Here is a 20,861-nt window from a genome sequence, read left to right as displayed (position 1 = left end):
GCGAGGGGGAATTGGCGGATGCGGCTCCAGAAGCAGCGAGACTCGCGGCTAAAAACTGCGAGTTTTCTGCAGTAGCCGCGGGTCTCGCTGTTTTGGGGAATTCTCGCCGTCCTGTGACGGCGAGGATTTCCCCGGAACGTTAAATAGAGCAAGCGGCCGGCGCGGGGGTTAAACAGCGAGGATCGCAGGTTTTCTGCAATCCTCGCTGTTTAACCCCCTCGCCGGCCGCTCGCTGCAGCATTGAATACCCCCCATAGTGTATGGATTTTTGGGTTTTGGGTTCTGAGGAAGGTCGACTGGTCATAAGGTCGACATGGGTTTTTCACTGTTTTTTATCCGAATGTCGACACAGTCGACATGGACACAGTTGGCAAAGAGAATCGGACCCTCGCATCGCGTGCTTCACTCGCGATGCTTCGGGCACGGTGGCTCGCTTCGCTCGCCACAGCTTTAATAAACTGCTCCACGCCCTAGTGGATGGTAGGGCATGAAATACCGTCTGTCGGCACATGTCGGCTCAAAAAACTGTGAAAAACCCCATGTCGACCTTATGACCAGCCGACCTTCCTCATGTCGACCTTTATGCAAATTCGAACTTAAGTCATGTCGACCTTGGCCCATGTCGACCTTAAGTCAGGTCAACCTTCCTGCCAGTCGACCTTGGCCCATGTCGACCTTAAGTCAGGTCGACCTTCCTGCCAATTCAAGAAATATAATTATAATTAAAAATTCAAGAAATATAATTATAATAAATATATATATATGGAAAGCTGAATAGTGCCAGTAATTAGCGAATGTTCATTCTAGCACCCTGCATCTTTCAAACCCTATTCACTTCCTCTTCCTGCCTGAGGTGTCTGTTCTTATCATTTCTAAACCATAATAATGATTTACTTTACTTCTAAAAACCTGCTTCATTTGCCAATGACTCCTCTCAGGGTGGCAAAACCCATAGAGTATTCCAGACTGAGGTATTCCTGCTCAGTAATGTTGTCTTTCATCATTCAGTAATCACACACACTCCCAACAATTACCCCCCCCCCCCCCTAATCCCATTGTATTCGCCGTATCCCAGGTGTTCTTACACACAAGAACATAACCGGAAAGTCCGCCCTTCCAGATCTGTAATTACCTCAGCAGCCTTCTTACAATACAACCACTATTATTGGAATCTAAAAATAATTATTAATAATTAAAATATAATATTAGAATTATAGCATTTTGTACTGATCACACTGCGGCATAGAATTTATTTGTCCTTTTCTGTGTTTGCATAAGTTTTCTCAAGGAACTCCAGTGTCCTCCTTGGCCCAAAGATGTACTGTACGGGTAGGATACCAGCATGGCCCTGGTCCATGTATGGGGTATACAACAGACACTGTTCATTACGAAAGGACAGAACTAGGGATGTGCACCGGCCACTTTTTGCGTTTTGGGTTCTGATTACCGTCAGGTTTTGGGTTCTACTGGGTTTTGCCAAAACACCCCCTCAATGTTTTGGTTTTTGGGTTCTGTTTTTTTTTTTTAAGCATAAAAAACGCTAAAATCATCGAATTTAGGTTGTTGTTTTTTTTTTGCTCCTACTCTATTATTAACCTCAATAGCATTCATCCACACTCGTTTCCAGTCTATTCTGAACATCTCACACCTCACAATGTTGTTTTTAGGCCAAAAGGTTGCACGGAAGTAGCTGGATAACTACGATAAGCGTCACAAGTGGGTGGCACAAACACTAGACTGATACGGCACACTTAATAGCACCCCTGGACTAATATGGCATCACCCCTGGACTGATATGGCACACTTAGCATCACCCCTGGACTGATACAGCACACTTAGCATCACCCCTGGACTGATACAGCACACTTAGCATCACCCCTGGACTGATACAGCACACTTAGCATCACCCCTGGACTGATACAGCACACTTGGCAGCACCCCATGAATTATACCGCAGACTTGGCTCACCCCTGGACTGATACGGCACACTTTGAAGCATCCCATGAATTATACGGCACAGATGGTGGCACCCCTGACCTGTTATGGCACACATGGTATTATAGGGACATATGGCGGAACCCCTGGACTGACACAGCACACATGGCATTATACGGCACACATAGTTATACAGCACTCTGGGCTCACCCCTGGACTGATACAGCACATTTAACAGCCCTTGCAGTAAAAACACACATGGGGGCACCCCTGGACTGATATGGGACACATGGGGGCACCCCTGGAATTATACGGCACACATGCAGGCACCTCAGGACTTATACAGGACACATGGGGGCACCCATGGAATTATATGGCACACATGCGGGCACCCCTGGACTGATACGGGACATATGGGGGCACCCATAGAAATATACGGCACACATGGGGGCACACCTAGAATTGTAAGGCACACATGTGGGCACACATGTGGGCACCCCTGGACTGATATGGGAAACAAGCGGGTACCCCTGGTCTGATATGGGAAACATGCGGGTACCCCTGGTCTGATACAGTACACATGCGGGCACCCCTGGACTGAAGCAGCACACATGCGTGCACCCTGGACTTACAGTATACTGGGCACTAATTTAAAATGTACCCCTCATCCCCCTCAGCAGACAGCACGGACACATCCGTGCTGTCTGAAATCACCAGCCTGTTTGAAAATGGCGCCGACCGCCGGGAACTATATATCCTCAGGTCACGCGAGAATCCGGCAGCGGTAAGATGACGTACGGCCTTGTTTTGGGCGGCGACCATCGAACTCCTCAGATCCGGCCTCGGATCAGGTAAATTCGGGGAAGAGGGGGGGGGGGGGGGGTGTTCGGATCTCTAGGATCCGAACCCGCTCATGCCTAGACAGAACCATCACAATATCTTCATTGGAAATCTTAATGCACATTTTCTATTTGACTAATTATTACCTATAGAGATACATGAATCTAATGGTATTAATTACCCCATTGATGCATCTTAAGGTGCACACACAATAGGCGATATGTGAAATGCACAATTACCATCGGTGACGATATTTGCATGCATATTGTCTAGTGTTCACGCCCTATATCGCTAATAATGCGTGCTCCCGCAAGTCGTAATTAATGTCATCCGTTATGTGTACATGCAGATCGGCGGAGGATATCAATAGAGAGAGCCGTGCCAGACAAGTGCCAGAAGGGCCTATGGGCTGGATCAACATAACAGCATGACCAAGCAGCTCCACCTACTGGCTCTCAGACAGGTCTGCATCTCAGTGCCTCCCAGTCGTTGTCAATGTCCTCTGTCATCTGTCCATGCAGGTCCCAGTGGTCTGCTGAGCCACACAAGTCCGTGAAATCTCAGTTAAACCCTTGTATATATCTATATTCTATAGGGAAAAGAACCTGATGGTTTTACAGGTTCCATTAACGCTTCATAGACATGATCTGAAATTTCACAAAACTGAATTTCTACCTCTGTCTATCACTTTCTGAAATGCAGTAAAAATAGATAGACAGAATGTGGTTGCTACGGGCAACAGCGCATCTTCATTTTTAGAAGCGTTAGCAAATTTAACTTAAGAGTAGTTTAATAGTAGTTGATAATAAAATGTCATTCACACAAGACTGAAAGCACACGTGATTGTCATCAATGTCAGCGCTAACGTGTAACAGCGCAAATGTATTTGTCATCAATAAAGATTTCTGCCACGCTTCTGTTTAGGCCGGAGTCGTTACCTTTTGGTGTTCGGATGTTTTTAAATGATATTATCTTTATATTTTTTAAATACGAGGCTGGAGTGAATAGTCATTTTTTTATTTGTGAAGACATTTGAACACTTTTTTGTACAAGATAACTCAGTTTATCCTCTATGTAATGCACTATTCACTTTTCACCCATATGCACCATGGCTCGACGCAGGGCTGGTGCTAGGGTGTCTGACGCCCCCCTGCAAACTGAAATTTGTGCCCTCCGTTCCATTGCCCACAAAGGGATAACTCGTGCTTCAAAAAACTCTTCCCCTCTTCCGAGTAGCTCTTCCCATTTGATTTTTTTTGTTACAGTACCCCTTCCCCAGGATTTTTAATGGTTGATAAGTGTTTATGTAAGTATTTTGGAATAAAAATGGCATTTTACTATGAAGCGTCCCCTATATGAATATCCACCCCCAGAGACAGACAGACAGATGCAAATAGATATAGACAGAGAGAGATATAGACAGACAGTGAGATATAGACAGAGATACAGATATAGACAGACAGAGATATAGACAGACAGAGTGAGATATAGATATATACAGACAGAGATAAAGGGGGGGGGATGCTCTAACATCCGCGCCCCCTTACAGCCGCCCATCGCCGGCTACTGCAAACATAATTATCGCTTATGATCTAACATATGCAATAATTATGACAAAAGACAGCTTTTGTGTTAAGAGCTGTCTTTTGCGGTGACCCAGCGATGAGCGGCGGGTCCCGGCGGCTCCCAACTCCCTCTCTTACCCGCCCTGGATGTTGCTGCTGCAGGGGGGCTGGCTCTCCTCCTCCCTGCACCCGGAAGAGGATGTACAGTGCAGGGAGGAGGAGGTCACAGGTCCGGGCAGCACAACTCTGTGCTGCATGGACACAGGTGAGGGGGGGTTGGTGCGGGGTGGCGGGGGTCGGTGCGGGGCGGCGGGGGGTCACGATAGAAGCCCATAGGCGGGGCATGCTGCTTTGCATCTCTCACTGAGCGGGTTCCGTGGGCCCTGGCTTGACTAGCCATCTTTGGGAATAGCGTTGCAGCGACTGCAGTTCAATGAGGTTCTATCACACCTGTCGTTCAGATCCGACCTTGCGCCTGCGACTTCCACCTCTTACCAAAGATGAAAGAGCACCTTAAGGGTCAACACTTCAACTCTGATGATGAGGTGAAATCGGCCGTTCGGGTCCTGGTGGGCAACTACCACCAGCTTTCTTCTCGGGTTTGCCAGACTCGTCAAGCGTTGGCGCACATACATGGAAAGGGACGGGACTATATGGAAAAGTGAATAGTGCATTGCATAGAGCAGGGGTCCTCAAACTATTTTGCTCTGGGACCCCATTAGACAATAAAAATATTTACGGGACCCCATCAATTGAATGCAGAAGGTCATCACATCACATGTGTAGTCAGCAGACAGCACATACATGGCAGCATTGTGGAGGCACAAAATGATGGGAGGACAGACAATTCAACAGATATTTCAGACTCTTTGAATCAATGACTGAGATTAGAAAAGTCATCAGCCTGATGGTCAGCAACATGGACTTGTGACCCCATGCTGAGAAGGTCGGGACCCACTTTGGGGTCAGGACCCACAGTTTGAGAACCGCTGGCATAGAGTATACACCGAGTTATCAAGTACAAAACAAAGTGTTCAAATGTGCTCAGAAATAAATCTTATATCCATGGAGGTATTACTATTCACTACAGCCTCGTATCCATGGAGGTATTACTATTCACCCCAGCCTCGTATCCATGGAGGTATTACTATTCACTACAGCCTCGTATCATTTTTTGTTTTTTTACAACCAACTCTTCTTAATGCAATCATTTACATAAAATGTGCATTTGTCAGTCCTCTCCGTTATTACTAAACCCCATAATATACATTAGTGACATTATCAGAAAATAATGGCACCATGGCCCTTATTCTAGTTCACTCTTTCTGACAAAATCCTTCTTAGATGGACAAAACCATGTGCACTGCAGGTGGGGCAGATGTAACATGTGCAGAGAGAATTAGATTTGGGTGGGGTTTTACTTCAAAGTGAGATCTATATTGCAGTGTAAAAATAAAGCAGTCAGTGTTTACCCTGCACAGAAACAAAATAACTCACCCAAATCTGATTCTCTCTGCACATTTTACATCTGCCCCACCTGCAGTGCACATGGTTTTGTCCATCTAAGAAGGTTTTTGTCAGAAAGAGTGAACTAGAATAAGGCCCTATATAACAGACAGAAATGTTTTACTGTATTATTATAATCAACATTTTTGAATAGTGAATTTAATGTAAAGACCTAAATGACTGTAGATGTTATGGATGGATTGGAATCCACCTTGTGTCACCTTGGTGGAATGGTTGTATAATGATAGGAAGGTGCAGGGACCACATACAGTACACTTGTTACTATGGTAATGTGGTGGATTGTTAGGAAAGGGGTTTGTGAATGAGGGCATGCCCGAGGCACAGGGTTATCTAACAAACTGGTTTCAGTCTATACTCTACATGGTGCTACTGGTTATAGTGGGAACTGTCCACGGAACTATTGCGTAAGTTTCCCATTTGTTATGTGAATTCTGCAGACTATTAGGTAAGCATTTTGTAAGGGAGGTCAGGACAGAGCCATACTGTTATTTAACTAATTAGGTTTAGGCTCCACCCATTCTAATCATTAGCATATTCCTATATAATGGGATACTGGTATTGGATGTTATACTACAGTCACCGGGTATTGACACTACGGGGTAAGTCGTTGTGTTCTCTCTCTCTCTCATTTTATCAAATTAGGTTTAATAAGCGTTTCAAATGGAAATATAATTTAAAATGCAAATAATATTCTATAAATTAATGGTAATATAACAGTTATTACATGTTTGGAAGAAGATTTTTTTTTTTTCCAAAATCTTTTGTCCAAATTTCGTTTTAAACATCAAAATGTTAAATCACAAAGATAAAAATAGACCTAAAATACGTCGTTAATATCTGTTACTATTGGTTCCAGGGGCATAAACATGACAAACATCAGCCTCTACAGATGTCTGTGGGTCATAAGTCTACACTGGCTCCTGGCTATGTCACAGGTAAGACTGTATTGTATGTTACATGGATGGAGAAGGTCATTAGATGGAGGCTATTCGCTATTTCACTATTTTCTAATTTCATCAAATCTAGAGGAATTGAGAACAGAAGGAGAATGTTATCTTCGGTACTTCTTTCCTAGCACGGCGCCCGTCGGGTCCCATCGCATACCTTAACTTAAGATATGCGATGGGACCCGATCGGGCTTCAAAGACGTTTTAACGCACTTTGAAAATCGGTTGCATCGCAATCCATTATAATGGCATGCGATGCGATGCGACGCAACCGACCCGATTTTTACATTGGACCCAATGTTAAATGCTCCCCAGACCCGATTTTTAATTGTAAACCCACCCTCATGGTTAATTATGTGAAATGCCCCCCCAATTGTTAACGCAACAGCACGATTAACGTCAACCCGAAGCGTGGCGAGCGGCGGCGGTACGCATCCTCCGTCCTTTTCATACCCCCACTATCCACGTCGGCATGGAGTTCATTTTATATAGTGTGGCGAGCGCAGCGAGCCACCGAGCATTTAACATTGGGGCCAATGTAAAATCGGGTCTCAGGGACCATTTAACATTGGTTCCAATGCAAAAATCGATCGACCTGATTTTTGCGACCCGATTTCATATAATTAAAATCGGTGGCGCCCTGCTAGGAAACAAGTACCTTATCTTCTTTACCAGATGTTAGATAACCGTGTCTGTCAGTTTGCTAATGTATACTGTATATCACGGTGGGGCTACTGTAAGTGTATAGCGGTGATACATAGCACATACTGTATATCACGGTGGGGATACTGTAAGTGTATAGCGGTGATACATAGCACATACTGTATATCACGGTGGGGATACTGTAAGTGTATAGCGGTGATACATAGCACATACTGTATATCACGGTGGGGCTACTGTAAGTGTATAGCGGTGATACATAGCACATACTGTATATCACGGTGGGGCTACTGTAAGTGTATAGCGGTGATACATAGCACATACTGTATATCACGGTGGGGCTACTGTAAGTGTACAGCGGTGATACATAGCACATACTGTATATCACGGTGGGGCTACTGTAAGTGTATAGCGGTGATACATAGCACATACTGTATATCACGGTGGGGCTACTGTAAGTGTATAGCGGTGATACATAGCACATACTGTATATCACGGTGGGGCTACTGTATGTGTATAGCGGTGATACATAGCACATACTGTATATCACGGTGGGGCTGCTGTAAGTGTATAGCGGTGATACATAGCACATACTGTATATCACGGTGGGGCTGCTGTAAGTGTATAGCGGTGATACATAGCACATACTGTATATCACGGTGGGGCTACTGTAAGTGTATAGCGGTGATACATAGCACATACTGTATATCACGGTGGGGCTACTGTAAGTGTATAGCGGTGATACATAGCACATACTGTATATCACGGTCAATGTTCCCTTTAATTTTACGAAGGCTGTGTGCGGCAAAAGATTTTGGCTGTGCAACTTTGGATGGAAATTTTAATTTTTGTGCGTCACTTATATATAACTGGAAAATGACATTCAGCATTTGTGTTAACTTTTCTTCAAAATGATATTAAACATTTAAACATTCAAAACACAGCACACAATGTAGTTATTGGGTGAAAAACACATTAATTGAGTCCACAACTGCAAAAAGGGACCACTGCTGCTTTGTGCGCTGTGTTGTAATGTCTGTGCGCACGCTTGTCGAGTTGTGTGCGCACGCACATGCGCACAGCTTAGAGGGAACACTGATCACGGTGGGGTTACTGTAAGTGTATAGCGGTGATACATAGCACATACTGTATATCACGGTGGGGCTACTGTAAGTGTATAGCGGTTATACATAGTACATACTGTATATCACGGTGGGGCTACTGTAAGTGTATAGCGGTGATACATAGCACATACTGTATATCACGGTGGGGCTACTGTAAGTGTATAGCGGTGATACATAGCACATACTGTATATCACGGTGGGGCTACTGTAAGTGTATAGCGGTGATACATAGCACATACTGTATATCACGGTGGGGCTACTGTAAGTGTATAGCGGTGATACATAGCACATACTGTATATCACGGTGGGGCTACTGTAAGTGTATAGCGGTGATACATAGCACATACTGTATATCACGGTGGGGCTACTGTAAGTGTATAGCGGTGATACATAGCACATACTGTATATCACGGTGGGGCTACTGTAAGTGTATAGCGGTGATACATAGCACATACTGTATATCACGGTGGGGCTACTGTAAGTGTATAGCGGTGATACATAGCACATACTGTAGATCACGGTGGGGCTACTGTAAGTGTATAGCGGTGATACATAGCACATACTGTATATCACGGTGGGGCTACTGTAAGTGTATAGCGGTGATACATAGCACATACTGTATATCACGGTGGGGCTACTGTAAGTGTATAGCGGTGATACATAGCACATACTGTATATCACGGTGGGGCTACTGTAAGTGTATAGCGGTGATACATAGCACATACTGTATATCACGGTGGGGCTACTGTAAGTGTACAGCGGTGATACATAGCACATACTGTATATCACGGTGGGGCTACTGTAAGTGTATAGCGGTGATACATAGCACATACTGTATATCACGGTGGGGCTGCTGTAAGTGTATAGCGGTGATACATAGTACATACTGTATATCACGGTGGGGCTACTGTAAGTGTACAGCGGTGATACATAGCACATACTGTATATCACGGTGGGGCTACTGTAAGTGTATAGCGGTGATACATAGCACATACTGTATATCACGGTGGGGCTACTGTAAGTGTACAGCGGTGATACATAGCACATACTGTATATCACGGTGGGGCTACTGTAAGTGTACAGCGGTGATACATAGCACATACTGTATATCACGGTGGGGCTACTGTAAGTGTATAGCGGTGATACATAGCACATACTGTATATCACGGTGGGACTACTGTAAGTGTATAGCGGTGATACATAGCACATACTGTATATCACGGTGGGGCTACTGTAAGTGTATAGCGGTGATACATAGCACATACTGTATATCACGGTGGGACTACTGTAAGTGTATAGCGGTGATACATAGCACATACTGTATATCACGGTGGGGCTACTGTAAGTGTATAGCGGTGATACATAGCACATACTGTAGATCACGGTGGGGCTACTGTAAGTGTACAGCGGTGATACATAGCACATACTGTATATCACGGTGGGGCTGCTGTAAGTGTATAGCGGTGATACATAGCACATACTGTATATCACGGTGGGGCTACTGTAAGTGTATAGCGGTGATACATAGCACATACAGTATATCACGGTGGGGCTACTGTAAGTGTATAGCGGTGATACATAGCACATACTGTATATCACGGTGGGGCTACTGTAAGTGTATAGCGGTGATACATAGCACATACTGTATATCACGGTGGGGCTGCTGTAAGTGTATAGCGGTGATACATAGCACATACTGTATATCACGGTGGGGCTACTGTAAGTGTATAGCGGTGATACATACTGTAGCACATACTGTATATCACGGTGGGGCTACTGTAAGTGTATAGCGGTGATACATAGCACATACTGTATATCACGGTGGGGCTACTGTAAGTGTATAGCGGTGATACATAGCACATACTGTATATCACGGTGGGGCTACTGTAAGTGTATAGCGGTGATACATAGCACATACTGTATATCACGGTGGGGCTACTGTAAGTGTATAACGGTGATACATAGTACATACTGTATATCACGGTGGGGCTACTGTAAGTGTATAGCGGTGATACATAGCACATACTGTATATCACGGTGGGGCTGCTGTAAGTGTATAGCGGTGATACATAGCACATACTGTATATCACGGTGGGGCTGCTGTAAGTGTATAGCGATAATACATAGCACATACTGTATATCACTGTGGGGCTACTGTAAGTGTATATCGGTGATACATAGCACATACTGTATATCACGGTGGGGCTACTGTAAGTGTATAGCGGTGATACATAGCACATACTGTATATCACGGTGGGGCTACTGTAAGTGTATAGCGGTGATACATAGCACATACTGTATATCACGGTGGGGCTGCTGTAAGTGTATAGCGGTGATACATAGCACATACTGTATATCACGGTGGGGCTACTGTAAGTGTATAGCGGTGATACATAGCACATACTGTATATCACGGTGGGGCTACTGTAAGTGTATAGCGGTGATACATAGTACATACTGTATATCACGGTGGGGCTACTGTAAGTGTATAGCGGTGATACATAGCACATACTGTATATCACGGTGGGGCTACTGTAAGTGTATAGCGGTGATACATAGTACATACTGTATATCACGGTGGGGCTACTGTAAGTGTATAGCGGTGATACATAGCACATACTGTATATCACGGGGCTACTGTAAGTGTATAGCGGTGATACATAGCACATACTGTATATCACGGTGGGGCTACTGTAAGTGTATAACGGTGATACATAGTACATACTGTATATCACGGTGGGGCTACTGTAAGTGTATAGCGGTGATACATAGCACATACTGTATATCACGGTGGGGCTACTGTAAGTGTATAGCGGTGATACATAGCACATACTGTATATCACGGCGGGACTACTGTAAGTGTATAGCGGTGATACATAGCACATACTGTATATCACGGCGGGACTACTGTAAGTGTATAGCGGTGATACATAGCACATACTGTATATCACGGTGGGGCTGCTGTAAGTGTATAGCGGTGATACATAGCACATACTGTAGATCACGGTGGGGCTACTGTAAGTGTATAGCGGTGATACATAGCACATACTGTATATCACGGTGGGGCTACTGTAAGTGTATAGCGGTGATACATAGCACATACTGTATATCACGGCGGGACTACTGTAAGTGTATAGCGGTGATACATAGCACATACTGTATATCACGGTGGGGCTACTGTAAGTGTATAGCGGTGATACATAGCACATACTGTATATCACGGTGGGGCTACTGTAAGTGTATAGCGGTGATACATAGCACATACTGTAGATCACGGTGGGGCTACTGTAAGTGTACAGCGGTGATACATAGCACATACTGTATATCACGGTGGGGCTACTGTAAGTGTATAGCGGTGATACATAGCACATACTGTATATCACGGGGCTACTGTAAGTGTATAGCGGTGATACATAGCACATACTGTATATCACGGTGGGGCTACTGTAAGTGTATAGCGGTGATACATAGCACATACTGTATATCACGGTGGGGCTACTGTAAGTGTATAGCGGTGATACATAGCACATACTGTATATCACGGTGGGGCTACTGTAAGTGTATAGCGGTGATACATAGCACATACTGTATATCACGGTGGGGCTACTGTAAGTGTATAGCGGTGATACATAGCACATACTGTATATCACGGTGGGGCTACTGTAAGTGTATAACGGTGATACATAGCACATACTGTATATCACGGTGGGGCTACTGTAAGTGTATAGCGGTGATACATAGCACATACTGTAGATCACGGTGGGGCTACTGTAAGTGTATAGCGGTGATACATAGCACATACTGTAGATCACGGTGGGGCTACTGTAAGTGTATAGCGGTGATACATAGCACATACTGTATATCACGGTGGGGCTACTGTAAGTGTATAGCGGTGATACATAGCACATACTGTATATCACGGTGGGGCTACTGTAAGTGTATAGCGGTGATACATAGCACATACTGTATATCACGGTGGGGCTGCTGTAAGTGTATAGCGGTGATACATAGCACATACTGTATATCACGGTGGGGCTACTGTAAGTGTATAGCGGTGATACATAGCACATACTGTATATCACGGTGGGGCTACTGTAAGTGTATAGCGGTGATACATAGCACATACTGTATATCACGGTGGGGCTACTGTAAGTGTATAGCGGTGATACATAGCACATACTGTAGATCACGGTGGGGCTACTGTAAGTGTATAGCGGTGATACATAGCACATACTGTAGATCACGGTGGGGCTACTGTAAGTGTATAGCGGTGATACATAGCACATACTGTAGATCACGGTGGGGCTACTGTAAGTGTATAGCGGTGATACATAGCACATACTGTATATCACGGTGGGGCTACTGTAAGTGTATAGCGGTGATACATAGCACATACTGTAGATCACGGTGGGGCTACTGTAAGTGTATAGCGGTGATACATAGCACATACTGTATATCACGGTGGGGCTGCTGTAAGTGTATATAGCGATAATACATAGCACATACTGTATATCACGGTGGGGCTACTGTAAGTGTATAGCGGTGATACATAGCACATACTGTATATCACGGTGGGGCTACTGTAAGTGTATAGCGGTGATACATAGCACATACTGTATATCACGGTGGGGCTACTGTAAGTGTATAGCGGTGATACATAGCACATACTGTATATCACGGTGGGGCTACTGTAAGTGTATAGCGGTGATACATAGCACATACTGTATATCACGGTGGGGCTACTGTAAGTGTACAGCGGTGATACATAGCACATACTGTATATCACGGTGGGGCTACTGTAAGTGTATAGCGGTGATACATAGCACATACTGTATATCACGGTGGGGCTACTGTAAGTGTATAGCGGTGATACATAGCACATACTGTATATCACGGTGGGGCTGCTGTAAGTGTATAGCGGTGATACATAGCACATACAGTATATCACGGTGGGGCTGCTGTAAGTGTATAGCGGTGATACATAGCACATACTGTATATCACGGTGGGGCTACTGTAAGTGTATAGCGGTGATACATAGCACATACTGTATATCACGGTGGGGCTACTGTAAGTGTATAGCGGTGATACATAGCACATACTGTATATCACGGTGGGGCTACTGTAAGTGTATAGCGGTGATACATAGCACATACTGTATATCACGGTGGGGCTGCTGTAAGTGTATAGCGGTGATACATAGCACATACTGTATATCACGGTGGGGCTGCTGTAAGTGTACAGCGGTGATACATAGCACATACTGTATATCACGGTGGGGCTACTGTAAGTGTATAGCGGTGATACATAGCACATACTGTATATCACGGTGGGGCTACTGTAAGTGTATAGCGGTGATACATAGCACATACTGTATATCACGGTGGGGCTACTGTAAGTGTATAGCGGTGATACATAGCACATACTGTATATCACGGTGGGGCTACTGTAAGTGTATAGCGGTGATACATAGCACATACTGTATATCACGGTGGGGCTGCTGTAAGTGTATAGCGGTGATACATAGCACATACAGTATATCACGGTGGGGCTGCTGTAAGTGTATATAGCGATAATACATAGCACATACTGTATATCACGGTGGGGCTGCTGTAAGTGTATAGCGGTGATACATAGCACATACTGTATATCACGGTGGGGCTACTGTAAGTGTATAGCGGTGATACATAGCACATACTGTATATCACGGTGGGGCTACTGTAAGTGTATAGCGGTGATACATAGCACATACTGTATATCACGGTGGGGCTACTGTAAGTGTATAGCGGTGATACATAGCACATACTGTATATCACGGTGGGGCTACTGTAAGTGTATAGCGGTGATACATAGCACATACTGTATATCACGGTGGGGCTACTGTAAGTGTATAGCGGTGATACATAGCACATACTGTATATCACGGTGGGGCTACTGTAAGTGTATAGCGGTGATACATAGCACATACTGTATATCACGGTGGGGCTACTGTAAGTGTACAGCGGTGATACATAGCACATACTGTATATCACGGTGGGGCTACTGTAAGTGTACAGCGGTGATACATAGCACATACTGTATATCACGGTGGGGCTACTGTAAGTGTATAGCGGTGATACATAGCACATACTGTATATCACGGTGGGGCTACTGTAAGTGTATAGCGGTGATACATAGCACATACTGTATATCACGGTGGGGCTACTGTAAGTGTATAGCGGTGATACATAGCACATACTGTATATCACGGTGGGGCTACTGTAAGTGTATAGCGGTGATACATAGCACATACTGTATATCACGGTGGGGCTGCTGTAAGTGTATAGCGGTGATACATAGCACATACAGTATATCACGGTGGGGCTGCTGTAAGTGTATATAGCGATAATACATAGCACATACTGTATATCACGGTGGGGCTGCTGTAAGTGTATAGCGGTGATACATAGCACATACTGTATATCACGGTGGGGCTACTGTAAGTGTATAGCGGTGATACATAGCACATACTGTATATCACGGTGGGGCTACTGTAAGTGTATAGCGGTGATACATAGCACATACTGTATATCACGGTGGGGCTACTGTAAGTGTATAGCGGTGATACATAGCACATACTGTATATCACGGTGGGGCTGCTGTAAGTGTATATAGCGGTGATACATAGCACATACTGTATATCACGGTGGGGCTACTGTAAGTGTACAGCGGTGATACATAGCACATACTGTATATCACGGTGGGGCTACTGTAAGTGTATAGCGGTGATACATAGCACATACTGTATATCACGGTGGGGCTACTGTAAGTGTATAGCGGTGATACATAGCACATACTGTAGATCACGGTGGGGCTACTGTAAGTGTACAGCGGTGATACATAGCACATACTGTATATCACGGTGGGGCTACTGTAAGTGTATAGCGGTGATACATAGCACATACTGTATATCACGGTGGGGCTACTGTAAGTGTATAGCGGTGATACATAGCACATACTGTATATCACGGTGGGGCTACTGTAAGTGTATAGCGGTGATACATAGCACATACTGTATATCACGGTGGGGCTACTGTAAGTGTATAGCGGTGATACATAGCACATACTGTATATCACGGTGGGGCTACTGTAAGTGTATAGCGGTGATACATAGCACATACTGTAGATCACGGTGGGGCTACTGTAAGTGTACAGCGGTGATACATAGCACATACTGTATATCACGGTGGGGCTACTGTAAGTGTATAGCGGTGATACATAGCACATACTGTATATCACGGTGGGGCTACTGTAAGTGTATAGCGGTGATACATAGCACATACTGTATATCACGGTGGGGCTACTGTAAGTGTATAGCGGTGATACATAGCACATACTGTATATCACGGTGGGGCTACTGTAAGTGTATAGCGGTGATACATAGCACATACTGTATATCACGGTGGGGCTACTGTAAGTGTATAGCGGTGATACATAGCACATACTGTATATCACGGTGGGGCTACTGTAAGTGTATATAGCGATAATACATAGCACATACTGTATATCACGGTGGGGCTACTGTAAGTGTATAGCGGTGATACATAGCACATACTGTATATCACGGTGGGGCTGCTGTAAGTGTATAGCGGTGATACATAGCACATACTGTATATCACGGTGGGGCTACTGTAAGTGTATAGCGGTGATACATAGCACATACTGTATATCACGGTGGGGCTACTGTAAGTGTATAGCGGTGATACATAGCACATACTGTATATCACGGTGGGGCTACTGTAAGTGTATAGCGGTGATACATAGCACATACTGTATATCACGGTGGGGCTACTGTAAGTGTACAGCGGTGATACATAGCACATACTGTATATCACGGTGGGGCTACTGTAAGTGTATAGCGGTGATACATAGCACATACTGTATATCACGGTGGGGCTACTGTAAGTGTACAGCGGTGATACATAGCACATACTGTATATCACGGTGGGGCTACTGTAAGTGTACAGCGGTGATACATAGCACATACTGTATATCACGGTGGGGCTGCTGTAAGTGTACAGCGGTGATACATAGCACATACTGTATATCACGGTGGGGCTACTGTAAGTGTACAGCGGTGATACATAGCACATACTGTATATCACGGTGGGGCTACTGTAAGTGTACAGCGGTGATACATAGCACATACTGTATATCACGGTGGGGCTACTGTAAGTGTATAGTGGTGATACATAGCACATACTGTATATCACGGTGGGGCTACTGTAAGTGTATAGCGGTGATACATAGCACATACTGTATATCACGGTGGGGCTACTGTAAGTGTATAGCGGTGATACATAGTACATACTGTATATCACGGTGGGGCTGCTGTAAGTGTATAGCGGTGATACATAGCACATACTGTATATCACGGTGGGGCTGCTGTAAGTGTATAGCGGTGATACATAGCACATACTGTATATCACGGCGGGGCTACTGTAAGTGTATAGCGGTGATACATAGCACATACTGTATATCACGGTGGGGCTACTGTAAGTGTATAGCGGTGATACATAGCACATACTGTATATCACGGTGGGGCTACTGTAAGTGTATAGCGGTGATACATAGCACATACTGTATATCACGGTGGGGCTACTGTAAGTGTATAGCGGTGATACATAGCACATACTGTATATCACGGTGGGGCTACTGTAAGTGTATAGCGGTGATACATAGCACATACTGTATATCACGGTGGGGCTACTGTAAGTGTATAGCGGTGATACATAGCACATACAGTATATCACGGTGGGGCTGCTGTAAGTGTATAGCGGTGATACATAGCACATACTGTATATCACGGTGGGGCTACTGTAAGTGTATAGCGGTGATACATAGCACATACTGTATATCACGGTGGGGCTACTGTAAGTGTATAGCGGTGATACATAGCACATACTGTATATCACGGTGGGGCTACTGTAAGTGTATAGCGGTGATACATAGCACATACTGTATATCACGGTGGGACTACTGTAAGTGTATAGCGGTGATACATAGCACATACTGTATATCACGGTGGGGCTACTGTAAGTGTATAGCGGTGATACATAGCACATACTGTATATCACGGTGGGGCTGCTGTAAGTGTATAGCGGTGATACATAGCACATACTGTATATCACGGTGGGGCTACTGTAAGTGTATAGCGGTGATACATAGCACATACTGTATATCACGGTGGGGCTACTGTAAGTGTATAGCGGTGATACATAGCACATACTGTATATCACGGTGGGACTACTGTAAGTGTATAGCGGTGATACATAGCACATACTGTATATCACGGTGGGGCTACTGTAAGTGTATAGCGGTGATACATAGCACATACTGTATATCACGGTGGGACTACTGTAAGTGTATAGCGGTGATACATAGCACATACTGTATATCACGGTGGGGCTACTGTAAGTGTATAGCGGTGATACATAGCACATACTGTATATCACGGTGGGGCTGCTGTAAGTGTATAGCGGTGATACATAGCACATACTGTATATCACGGTGGGGCTACTGTAAGTGTATAGCGGTGATACATAGCACATACTGTATATCACGGTGGGGCTACTGTAAGTGTATAGCGGTGATACATAGCACATACTGTATATCACGGTGGGGCTACTGTAAGTGTATAGCGGTGATACATAGCACATACTGTATATCACGGTGGGGCTACTGTAAGTGTATAGCGGTGATACATAGCACATACTGTATATCACGATGGGGCTGCTGTAAGTGTATAGCGGTGATACATAGCACATACTGTATATCACGGTGGGGCTACTGTAAGTGTATAGCGGTGATACATAGCACATACTGTATATCACGATGGGGCTGCTGTAAGTGTATAGCGGTGATACATAGCACATACTGTATATCACGGTGGGGCTACTGTAAGTGTATAGCGGTGATACATAGCACATACTGTATATCACGGTGGGGCTACTGTAAGTGTATAGCGGTGATACATAGCACATACTGTATATCACGGTGGGGCTACTGTAAGTGTATAGCGGTGATACATAGCACATACTGTATATCACGATGGGGCTGCTGTAAGTGTATAGCGGTGATACATAGCACATACTGTATATCACGGTGGGGCTACTGTAAGTGTATAGCGGTGATACATAGCACATACTGTATATCACGGTGGGGCTACTGTAAGTGTATAGCGGTGATACATAGCACATACTGTAGATCACGGTGGGGCTACTGTAAGTGTATAGCGGTGATACATAGCCAGTAGCGCACGCAGGGGGGGTTTCTGAGTACCCAGAAACCCCTTCCAGGAGTCTAAGGGCCTTAGGCTGAAAGCTGAGGGTCCCCTCTTTCCATGGGTACAAGAATTTTAAAAATCGGCCCTAGGGAACCGGAGATATCGGACTTCAAAGAAGTGGTCCCCATCCAAGCCTGTTAATTGCTGCTCCCAGTCAGATATTTCAGGTTCTGTCTGACTTAGAGTTTTTCTGAGGATATATTCCAAAAGCTGGGACTCTCCCCCTTTGATAGACACTAGTAGCTTGTCTCTACTGTTCCCAGAACCAGGGATATCAGCCTTCCAGCTGCTGGTTACTGCTCCAGCTCCACACACCTGGTATGTAGTTTTATATTCTCGTTGGCAGATTGCTCTGACTCCTGAACTCTGATCCCCTAGTCCCCAATACCATTTGGTAGGTGGGATCCTCTAGTTTTTAATTCCATTAAAATCTAAGAAATCTATTTCTGGGAACTGGAGATATCTGCAGTCAAGCAAGCTGTCCTCCCACCAGAAAATTATGAATAATAAGCCCACTCCACTATACACCCCTCCTCTGCATATTAAACATCCTCTACCACCCTGGAAGTTATGTATCAGGGCCCCTTCATTCAGCCCAATGCCCCCTTCTCGCACCATCTGTGCAGTAAAGGGGTAATAAGTGGAAATTACTGATCCAGGCCCTACATGCTGAGTGGTTGATACACTACCCCCTACCACCCAGGGGACATCAAAGCTTCCCCCACCCCTACCGCTGGAGGATCGGTAGGTGCCCCAATACATTGCTATGCCCAGGGGTCTACACTGCTGTTGACACCCAAGTATGTATATATATATATTATTATTATTATCATTATTATTTATATACATTTGGTCTATCTATAATACTTTAACTGACCCGGCATATACTGGGTCACCTAAATGTCTATCTCCTTGCTTTGCTCCGCCCCTCTGGAAACCCCCTTCTGAAAATCCTGCGTTTGCCACTGATAGCACATACTGTATATCAATGTGGGGCTACTGTAAGTGTATAGCGGTGATACATAGCACATACTGTATATCACGGTGGGGCTACTGTAAGTGTATAGCGGTGATACATAGCACATACTGTATATCACGATGGGGCTGCTGTAAGTGTATAGCGGTGATACATAGCACATACTGTATATCACGATGGGGCTGCTGTAAGTGTATAGCGGTGATACATAGCACATACTGTATATCACGGTGGGACTACTGTAAGTGTATAGCGGTGATACATAGCACATACTGTATATCACGGTGGGGCTACTGTAAGTGTATAGCGGTGATACATAGCACATACTGTATATCACGGTGGGGCTACTGTAAGTGTATAGCGGTGATACATAGCACATACTGTAGATCACGGTGGGGCTACTGTAAGTGTATAGCGGTGATACATAGCACATACTGTATATCACGGTGGGGCTACTGTAAGTGTATAGCGGTGATACATAGCACATACTGTAGATCACGGTGGGGCTACTGTAAGTGTATAGCGGTGATACATAGCACATACTGTATATCACGGTGGGGCTACTGTAAGTGTATAGCGGTGATACATAGCACATACTGTAGATCACGGTGGGGCTACTGTAAGTGTATAGCGGTGATACATAGCACATACTGTAGATCACGGTGGGACTACTGTAAGTGTATAGCGGTGATACATAGCACATACTGTATATCACGGTGGGGCTACTGTAAGTGTATAGCGGTGATACATAGCACATACTGTATATCACGGTGGGGCTACTGTAAGTGTATAGCGGTGATACATAGCACATACTGTAGATCACGGTGGGGCTACTGTAAGTGTATAGCGGTGATACATAGCACATACTGTATATCACGGTGGGGCTACTGTAAGTGTATAGCGGTGATACATAGCACATACTGTATATCACGATGGGGCTACTGTAAGTGTATAGTGGTAGCTGC

General features: G+C 44.8%; 1 protein-coding gene across 6 annotated transcripts in view; it reads left to right on the top strand.

Moving 5' to 3' along the window:
• Positions 1–20,861, top strand: part of LOC146049768 (angiopoietin-related protein 5-like) — a 104,053-nt gene that overhangs the window by 45,593 nt on the left and 37,599 nt on the right. For 3 of the 6 annotated variants that reach the window (XM_083166385.1, XM_083166384.1, XM_083166380.1), the window contains exon 2: positions 6,724–6,802. In XM_083166385.1, the coding sequence (XP_083022511.1) occupies positions 6,734–6,802 (69 nt within the window). In that variant the 5' untranslated portion in view covers positions 6,724–6,733. Of the gene's footprint in view, positions 1–3,124; positions 3,239–4,497; positions 4,606–6,723; positions 6,803–20,861 lie in introns of those variants that run through there. The other 3 variants (XM_083166383.1, XM_083166381.1, XM_083166382.1) reach the window with 3 other exon arrangements.

Source organism: Crinia signifera, chromosome 12 (assembly GCF_055691185.1).
Source record: "Crinia signifera chromosome 12, ASM5569118v1, whole genome shotgun sequence".
Lineage (NCBI taxonomy): Eukaryota > Metazoa > Chordata > Amphibia > Anura > Myobatrachidae > Crinia > Crinia signifera.
The sequence above is the reverse complement of the archived record's forward strand: the minus strand, read 5'-3'. Positions and strand labels throughout refer to the sequence as shown.